This window comes from Acyrthosiphon pisum, chromosome X (genome assembly GCF_005508785.2).
Source record: "Acyrthosiphon pisum isolate AL4f chromosome X, pea_aphid_22Mar2018_4r6ur, whole genome shotgun sequence".
Taxonomy (NCBI): Eukaryota; Metazoa; Arthropoda; class Insecta; order Hemiptera; family Aphididae; genus Acyrthosiphon; species Acyrthosiphon pisum.
In genome coordinates, this window is record NC_042493.1 from 98,212,489 (window position 1) to 98,222,076 (window position 9,588).

Sequence of the window (9,588 nt, forward strand, 5' to 3'; positions counted from 1 at the left end):
CAAAATAGATTTACTGGATTTAATGAAATGATGAATACGTTTGAATTTCTTAATCTATCATTCTATCAAAGTTAAATATTTCTATAAAATCAAACATAGTAAAGTCCTCTTATGATTTCGTTTTAAAACACAAATCTGACATAAATTCTGACTAAACGAGACAAGTCTAATCAATTAAAATTAAGAACATTAGTTAGTCTAGATTCTGATATAAGAGACTTAATAAAATGTCATAATTCAAAATTATATATGTTTAATATTTCTTCCCATCTCCAGTGACTATTCCCACTGAGAGGTCATTTAAAAAACTAACTCAACACAAATTATTGAAGAAATTCTACGTCTTAAAACAGGCATTGTTATTCTCAATATAGTAAAATCAAACTGAAGAACTAGATTTAGAAAAAAATAATTAACAATTTTTCTAATGTTTAAGCCAGGACAAAAATTGTTTATATTAAAATAATCATGTCTGTGTAATGTACACATTATTATTAAAGACAATTCTTTTATATTGTGAACATTAATGCTTTGAAATGTATATAATGTATTAAGATTCTATACTTTAAATAATTTGTATGTGATATAACGATGTCTGATATTATGTAGGTATCTATTAATTTTTCAGAATATGTTCAGATTAAATATTAATTGAAAACTATCTTTCACTTCTCGCGCGGGAAGGCCATTTCCCGCCCTTGCCACACAATATACTATATCTTACACACGCACGCACGGATTGTGTAGTGTTTACGCGTTTTCGAATTAATTTTATACCTATTTGTAGGTATCGATATATCGTTATTTTTTTTTATCGTTTACAACTGTACGCCGCGATGCCATCGAAGCCATATCGCCCGCAACCACCGGCGCCGCAATAGTTACCTAATTTCATAGTCGTGACTCGTAGACTCTCGCAGGTGTCAGCGTTCCGCTGTAGAGTTGTCACTCGCCGAATACGCGCACCGACGCCGCCGCAGCTGCCATATTATTCTGTGCACCATCCAGACGGCCAAAGTAAGAACTTTCTCAAAATTCGTTAAAATCGAAAATATGTAAATGATTTTTTAGTTGGTACCTAATTCAGGTACCTAGGTATGGTATGCTATCTAAAAAATTAAAATACTGAACGTAGGTAGGTACTTGTGCTATCTTCGTAAAAAATTTATTCTATAAAAATGTGCTTTTTATGTCTCTTAAAAAACATTCATAGACATTGACCGAACACCGTAGTCGTAATTAAGGACGGGCCCCAGTTTTTAATCATGTCTTGGCTTGAAATATAAATTATTAGGGTCTGTGCTGCTGATACAATTCTAGCCCCTCACCAGACAAATTTCCCAAGTTGCGCCTATGCTGAACGCCTCCTGAAATACCAGCGTCCGTTTATGTAATAATTATTTCGAGCATTTCTTATTGGTTTATTTCTATTTTTGGTGATAAACATGAAATGATATATAATATAATAAATGATTATTCATAATTCATATTATTAAACTTATTACTTAGTAAAGAAGAATTTTTTCTCAAATAAAATCATAAATATGTTGAAAATTACTATCAAAATATGTGCTATTGGTGAGCCAAGAAGTATACATTTAAGTATTATTTACTTCAACATTTTAGGTGAGATGCCTCACTTGCCTCACCCCCAAAATTGCTGGCTACATAGAATAATTTTCCATCTATTGAACATCATTAATTCAATATTATTTATTTTAACAATTATTTATATTTAATAAATCTAACTAATTATTAGCTAATAATGTATTATCATCTGTATTATACGAGGTATTATGTTAGTTTTTACCCCATCTATAGGTACTTAAATTTAGTATTAAGTTCTAACACAATGATGATATTAAAATTACATACAATTTTTAAAATATTTTTAAAGGTGTATTAGTAAAATAAATGGATGCCTTAATGACTAAATTTTATGATAGTGATACAAAGCAAGTTCTGACATCCGAAGAATATGAACCAACAAATTTTAGAAATAACTTTCACACTATTAGAATACTAGAAGACTTACAATCTTTACCCAAGTATGTTGACAGTTAATTTGCCTTATTCAAAATAAATATTACTAATATTTTTTTTTTTTTAGAAATGTTTTAATAGCTGCTAGTCCATACTTCCGTGCCATGTTCATTAATTTTGATGAAAGTTATGAATATTAAGATCCCGTCTTCACACATGGGCATCAGTTTCACCAATGTCTGCGCATCGGCATGGTGTTGGTGTAGGAGTCTTGGATGGTCTACTTATGTATGCTATTGGTGGCTATGATGGAAAGTATCTTAAAAGTCTTGAGGTTTATAGACCAAGTGATGGAGTTTGGTCTTCTGTAGCTGATATGGAAATATGCCGAATGAGGCCTGGTGACTAAAATTATTATTTTTTTTTTAGTATCAACATTAAAAATATATTGGACTTAAATTACATTTTTATATAGGAGTAGTCGCATTAGATGGCTTATTGTATGTTATTGGCGGAGAAGTGGAAATATCCACTATAAATACTGTAGAAATTTACAACCCAATCACCAATACTTGGATTATGGAGACATTGTCAAGACTTGCAGTGCACATTTATGGTGGGGTAGTCGTTGATGGACCACCACATTAGTACTAATCAGGATACAGAATGATTTCACTCTTGTGGTAGTAATATGAACTTATTTTTGTATAATTTATGATGAAATGTGATTTATTCTTTATATTTTTATCAATGTCAATGTTTTTTTTTATAATTTAAATTGATTATTTAATTAATTAAATAAATAAGTTATAAAGTTAATTATATTACAGTATATCAGCAAAAACTTATATAATTAGTATTAATTTAATTTATTTTAGATTCTGTGAGGACTGAAGAGTAATAGACTTATTGGTTTTTCTGTGATTTCTTTTTTTTTGTGTGTATGTGGTGTACACGATAACTGGATGTTTAGGTAAATTATTTTGTAGTTAAAAATGTATCAAATTAAACATTTTTATAGCTAAGAATTGAAAATGTAAAACAATGTTTCTCATAAGTAGTTGGTTGATATTGTAACCATAAAATCTAAAAAAAATATGTAAATACAGTTTTTTGTTATATATGTATATTTTAAGCTCAAATTTGAACAAAATTAGATATTTCAACGAGCCAAGACAAATAACTATTCCATTTATAGTTTGTTGTAATTTAAAATATTTAAAATATTCACAAATCATGGCTGGCATTTTTAAAGTACTTTAAATATAATATTTCAAATATTTTTTTAATTGTATCAAGTAAGTAAGAATATTAATTTTGTAATACCTACTTCATTTTATACTGAAAAATGAAAAAAATTTTGAAGAAAAATTGCCAGTAAAGACCAACTTAAGACTGATAAGTGATATTTATTTAACATCATTGATATAACTAAAGAACAAGTAGAAAAGGTACACTGTTTATCTTATTATTAGTTGTTAAAAAGTATGTTTATCAAAATGTATTATTAATTAATTTAAATTTTGATGTATGTGATTTTATAATCACAAAATGTGAAACATTCATTCAAAATTTAATAAAAAAAAAAGGCCTACACTTTTTTTTAAATAAATAATAATTGTAAATAATGCAAATTGCACACACTTTTAAATAAAAATATACCAACCCATATTATAATATAATAATTTATAAATTAGGTATAATACATTTTTTGAAATAAATATTTTTCAATTTTTGTTTCTCTGTTTTCTTCAAAGATTTAAATCTGTATTGCGATTGTTATCAGCCAATAATGCTTGGTCTTCTTAATTATCAATCTCTTCAACATCATGCATAGGAATATTGTTTGTTATACACATATTATGCAAGACTGTATACAAGGTGATTCTTTTATCATGAAACACTCATTATTTCAAAAAGTATTAATGTTTTTGAAAATATTTTTTTACATAGTTTCAAGTTTTTGAAAAAACGTTTTTATTAAATTATTATGTTTTTAAATATTTTTTATTAATTAATTAATCTTTATCAAATCAGTATGCTTTTATACTTACCTAGACTCTTCTAGGCGTGAACAATTAGCTTTTATTATATGCTATGTTTCATTTGAAGGAACGTCTCCTCTTATAAAGGAAAGATTGTTATCTTTAAAAGAATCACCACAAGCTAAAGGAAGCCAGTTATTTGATTTATTTCAAGATATTTGCATTGAAAATAGTTTAAAATGGAAAACAATGCTTGTGGGTCAAAGTTATGATGGCGCAAGCAATATGCGAGGGCAGTATCAAGGATTGCAATCACTTATAAAAGAAGTAAATCCAGCTGCTATATATACATGGTGCTACGCTCATCGGCTAAATCGTATAGTCGTTCAAGTAACTAGCAGTTCACCTGATGCTGTTAATACATTTGGTAATATAGAAGAGTTGTATAATTTTATTTCATCAAGCAAAAAAAGAGTGGCATATTATGAAAATATGCAAAAGAAAAAACATCCAACTGTTAGGGTAAAAAGGTTAAAAAGAGTTAATACAACACGATGGATGTCTGACTGATCAGCTCAGAGCATCAGACTATTAAAGATTCAGAGTATGGAAAAATTTAATTTAGTCGTTAGTTATTCAGAGAATAAATCAATGTATGACAATATTTAAATAATTAATAAATCGCTGATAGCGGTTTTCGCGTTGCCTTCCAACAATAAAACATTTGGCCGCAAGTTGTTATCAAAATAAGATAAGCCGAACAGACCGTGGCCCGTATGGCCGTATATCTTCTTAGTTCGTGCCGTATATGCAACGCACCTATGACCTAGGGTAACCACCGTATAACCATATAGAACAATACAATCACTATTATCATTTTTCGGACAAGTGCTTATCACTCTAGTATCGTAGAATTCTAGAGATTTCAAACAATTTCCCGGTAGAATATTCTATTATTGGTTCTAATATTCTGTTCGTAATAGGTTACTGGTTAGTGGGTTGTTCTTGTCCAAGTTGTACGCTAGACGTATAATAATATAATATATTAGATTATGTAATATTTACGATTTAATATTATTATGTCTATTGGCAGTACTTACTACATCGTCATAATTGCATTGTCATTACTCATTCACTATCCAACGTATTATTTAATTTCGTTTGTTTTTTGTGGTTACTTCACTTCCCGTTCAGGTATAAAAATTTATAACTCCAAGAATCTATACCTAAACATGAACCATCCAGAAGAATCTCCCAATAACCAGCTGGTGAGTTAGTTTTTATATTTAAGACTTAAATCGGTGCAATACTGCAATAGGTACCAGGGATGGCCCGGGAGAAAAATTCAGGCCGAGAAAATGAATTACCCAGGCCAAATTTGACATTAATTCTATATCTATGTCGTAACTAGCTGGGTTGCTGTAAGAGAGTCGATAATATGTTAGCCAAACGTGAACTGCTGAACACACATTTGCTGTTAATTGTTTCGCACTTGTAAGACGGAGGCAATAAATGCTGGTATCCCAGTGGGCCAAGTTGTCCCTGATACTGATAGGTACCAATTGGTGTCTATACCAATGACTTATAAGTGGTGTCTATACCTATGACTTATACGGCTGTACCTAACTTTTTTATCAGAGCAGTGGCGTGGCAAACGGTAATTTCAGAGGCAATTGCCTCTGAGATTTTTCTTAAATAGAGGGGTGGGTGGTAGCCAGTGGGTCCCCTAGTAAATGTAATACGATATTCTTCATAGGTAGTCAATAACGATCTGAAATATAATTAGTTATATTATATTAATACATTATTATGCATTAATACTTGGGATAATTGTGATTTGCCTCTGGAAAATTTTTAGTTCGCCACGCCACTGTATCAGAGCATAATATCAAACGGCATGAAGTGTGCATGCTAGATAGTAAATATCTAGCATGAAGTGTGCATGCTAGATAGTAGATATCTATTTCAAATGATTGTTTTAATTGGTTGTGAGGTTACAAATTGACCGATCTTTTTTCATAAATGCTAAATAGGTTGGTAGGTACCAAATGACTTTATCCAGTCGACGTAATTCCAAATTAATAGTCAATATTAGTCATTAATGTTTACAAACAGACTTGAAAAAATTGAATAAAATATTTGTGTGTTAGAAACACTTCAATTCCAGAACACCTACCAATTTCATACGCAGTAACATTTTGTGTGTTTTATTTCATTATTGTTGTAGTAAAGTGTATTAGGTACCACATTAATTGCGTCATTAATCATTACATCTAGGCTGTATAAATAATAGTTGACAATTTTATTATTATCATAAATATATTAGATTGATTTTCCATTAATAATTTAGAAGAGGTAAGTAGTAATTTATAGTAGTTAACTATATCTTAGTCTATATAACATTTATACAATGTAGGTATACCTACCTACCTATATTATAAATAATAAGTAGGTATTTAGTTTTTCTGTCCACCATGTTAACTAATACTGATTGTACATGATTGAATATTGTTAATTAGTGTTGATTCTACATGTCTATTACTTAAGGAATAACAGTAAGTTCTGAAGTAGTATAGCAATACATATAATATATTATAATTCTATGGCATAGTGTTCAGTTCTATCTAATCTGTCGATAAGGACAGACGTGTGTTGCGTGTGTTTTTACATTACTAATACTAGTGTTCCGTTATCTATAATGCCGTGTAGTGAATACAAGACTAGGGTCTCGCCGACCAAAAGAATTGCGTGCTCATCATGTGAAATATATTTTCATCAGAACTGCGCCCCTATCGCTACCTCAAGTCTCACTGACAGTCAAAACTGGAAATGTGAGTCATGTGAGAAATATTTAATTATAAAAAAAAATGTAGCAACAAGAAAACTAGATTCAAAGAAAAACAATATTGACAGGGGAAAGGAAGAAAGTTACCTTACTTTAATTAGAAATGATATTTCTAAACTATCGGAAAAATTTGAGAGGTTATCAGTTACTAATATTGAAATCCGTCAGTTTTTGCTGTGGAAAATTGGATGATTATGGGAAAAAAGTGGACGATCTCTTGGCTAAAACCAAATCACTTGAAGATAAAATCAATAATATGGAGAATAAATATATGAAACTAGAAATGCAATTAAATAAATATAAAATTAATTTAAATAGTTCTGAGCAGCAACGACTATCGAATAATATTACGGTAAGTGGAATTCTCATCACCAAAAATGAAAATATATTTGATATAATTAAAGTTACTGCAGATAACCTTAATATCGATTTGCAAAAGTCTCATATCTTACTACCTATCGTCCAAAAACTAAAAATAATACTGATTCTAAAATCATTGTCAAATTCAATAACAGTAATATCAAAGAAGCATTTATATCGGAAATAAAAAGACGTATTAAGAACAAAAATCCATTGAAATCAAATCAAATACACTCATCATTCCAAGAAAAAACGGTTTACATAAATCACGATTTAACACCTACCTACAGAAAAATATTTTGGCTAGCTAAGCAATTTATTAATACATATAATTGGAAGTATGTCTGGGCGAACTCGGATGGCGTATTCATTAGGAAATTTGAAGGTGAACAATTAATAAAACTTCATTCAGTCGATGATGTCCACAAATTAGATATTGAAAATAAAATCGGCCACCTTAAAGCTCAGGAAAATTAATTCACAATTAAATATTTATTAACAATTAATATAAGTAAGTATAATAGTATTGTAATAACATATATTTTTAATTCATGGTTCTAGATAAATATATTATAAAAGATATAAATAGTTTAAATCATATTAGTACAAAGTATATTGAAGATTTGTCTAGCTTTAATTATGGTATCGATAATATAAATGTTCTTGCTCTAAATATTCGTAGTATTTTTGCGAACTTTGACGAATTAGTTTTATTATTAAATTCAAACAATTCTAATTTTGATATAATTGTTCTTACTGAAACTTGGCTATTATATGACTTTAAATTTGAGCTGAATGGGTATAATATTATAAATTCACTCGGTATAATAAATAAGAATGATGAGGTAACCGTATTTATTAAAAATTCCCTTAAATTAATTAATATTTCGTATAATATGATAACTGATTGTAACTCCATTGAAATCTCCCTTGATATAGATAATACATTTATTAATATTATAGGTATATATAGATCTCCTAATAGTAATATTGATAACTTTTTGGAAAGTTTAAATAACTATCTCGAACACTTAGATGATCATAATAAACGTTTTATTATCGCTGGTGATATGAATATTAATATTATGGACACATATTTATCTAATGATTATCTTAACATAATGACAAGTAATAATTTTATCTCTTGCATAAATAACTTTATGCGTGTAACAAATACAACAAAATCTTGCATTGATCACATATTTACTAAAAACATCGATATGCATTACATAAACGTATTTATTCTGGAATGCAGTATAACTGATCATTATGGAACGATAATCCAATTTAACCATCAATTAAACCCTACCAGTACACATAGTAATAAGAACAATGAAAAGAATAAAAGAGTAAATATAAAGTTCACAAATGAGACTATTGATAAGGTAAATTGGATTAAAATTTTAAATACCTATAATATCGATGTTGCTATGAATTGCTTCCTACATAAAATAGAAGAAATAATATAAAATGCTTCATATAATATAGCATTTAATAATTCAAATAAATTAAATAAGCTTAAAGCATGGACAACCAAAGGCTTAGTGATCTCTATAAAAAATAAACATAAAATGTCCAAAAAATTATTATTAAGTCCATTTGATTTTAATTTAAAAATGAAGTACATAAAATATAGAAATTTACTTACTATTTTAATAATTAAAGCAAAAAAAATGCATTATCAAGCATTTTAAAAAAAATATAAATACAACCCTAAAAAAATATGGCAACTTACCAATGAGATTGCAGGTAAACCAATAAGCAAAAATATAATTATAAATGAAATTAAAAATAATGATTGCATATTAAAAGATAGTATAGATATTGCAAATGAATTTAATAAATATTTTATTAATGTAGGTACCTAATGAAATTGAAAATAATATACTAAAAAATAATTTTAAGAAAGAAAGCTGGAATAATCTAAATTCTAAATGTCATGTAAGAGATTTAATTTTTCTAACTCCTATTACTCGTGACGAAATAATAAAATATATAAAAAAAATTAAAGACCACTCTACATTTGTTGAATATGGAATCACAAACTTTATACTTAAAAATATTGCTGATAGTTTGTCCCTCCCTCTAATGATATTATTTAATTTATCTATGTCTTCTGGTATATATCCACAAATTCGTTAGATTAAATCGGTGACAAATTAATAGTGAACGGTTACTACAAAAAATTAACCGGTGGTAAAATATTTCCACCATATATTCATTTGATAATAGCTATCCCCCTTAATACAACAAAATAATTATCTTTTATTATGTTATCATTGTTTGTTAAATTAATATTGATAACATGTGCATTAATTAGGGGAGGTAATATTGGGAGAGGGGATTATCAATTGTAACCGTCCATTGGAGATGGTCACAAAAAAGTGTGACCGGTTTGTAACCAATGTGATCGGT

The 9,588-nt window shown here is 28.4% G+C and overlaps 3 protein-coding genes across 3 annotated transcripts in view; all 3 read left to right on the plus strand.

The window, feature by feature from the left end:
• Positions 1-2,218: 2,218 nt before the first annotated feature.
• LOC107883872 (kelch-like protein 3) lies at positions 2,219-2,723 on the plus strand. The gene is made up of 2 exons (XM_016804771.2): positions 2,219-2,384; positions 2,459-2,723. Exons 1-2 carry the CDS (start codon positions 2,219-2,221, stop codon positions 2,629-2,631), a joined length of 339 nt encoding a protein of 112 aa, XP_016660260.1. The 3' UTR covers positions 2,632-2,723.
• Positions 2,724-3,812: 1,089 nt separating this feature from the next.
• LOC103309577 (zinc finger MYM-type protein 1-like) lies at positions 3,813-4,538 on the plus strand. The gene is made up of 2 exons (XM_016804772.1): positions 3,813-3,864; positions 4,021-4,538. Exons 1-2 carry the CDS (start codon positions 3,813-3,815, stop codon positions 4,536-4,538), a joined length of 570 nt encoding a protein of 189 aa, XP_016660261.1.
• Positions 4,539-5,010: 472 nt separating this feature from the next.
• The window catches only part of LOC100166166 (annexin B9-like), an 11,145-nt gene continuing 6,567 nt past the window's right edge, over positions 5,011-9,588 (plus strand). Inside the window, exon 1 of the mRNA XM_008185334.3 lies at positions 5,011-5,236. Within this exon, the coding sequence (XP_008183556.2) occupies positions 5,048-5,236 (189 nt within the window). The 5' untranslated portion in view covers positions 5,011-5,047. The remainder of the gene's footprint in view (positions 5,237-9,588) is intronic.

What these genes read in the sequence shown, in the direction of transcription:
- LOC103309577 (XM_016804772.1), top strand. Translation starts at nt 3,813, where the DNA reads ATGCATAGGAATATTGTTTGTTATACACATATTATGCAAGACTGTATA. An exon ending in TATGCAAGACTGTATACAAG is followed by an intron (nt 3,865 to 4,020) that starts GTGATTCTTTTA and finishes TTATCAAATCAG; the next exon opens with TATGCTTTTATACTTACCTA.
- LOC107883872 (XM_016804771.2), top strand. Translation starts at nt 2,219, where the DNA reads ATGTCTGCGCATCGGCATGGTGTTGGTGTAGGAGTCTTGGATGGTCTA. An exon ending in AATATGCCGAATGAGGCCTG is followed by an intron (nt 2,385 to 2,458) that starts GTGACTAAAATT and finishes ATTTTTATATAG; the next exon opens with GAGTAGTCGCATTAGATGGC.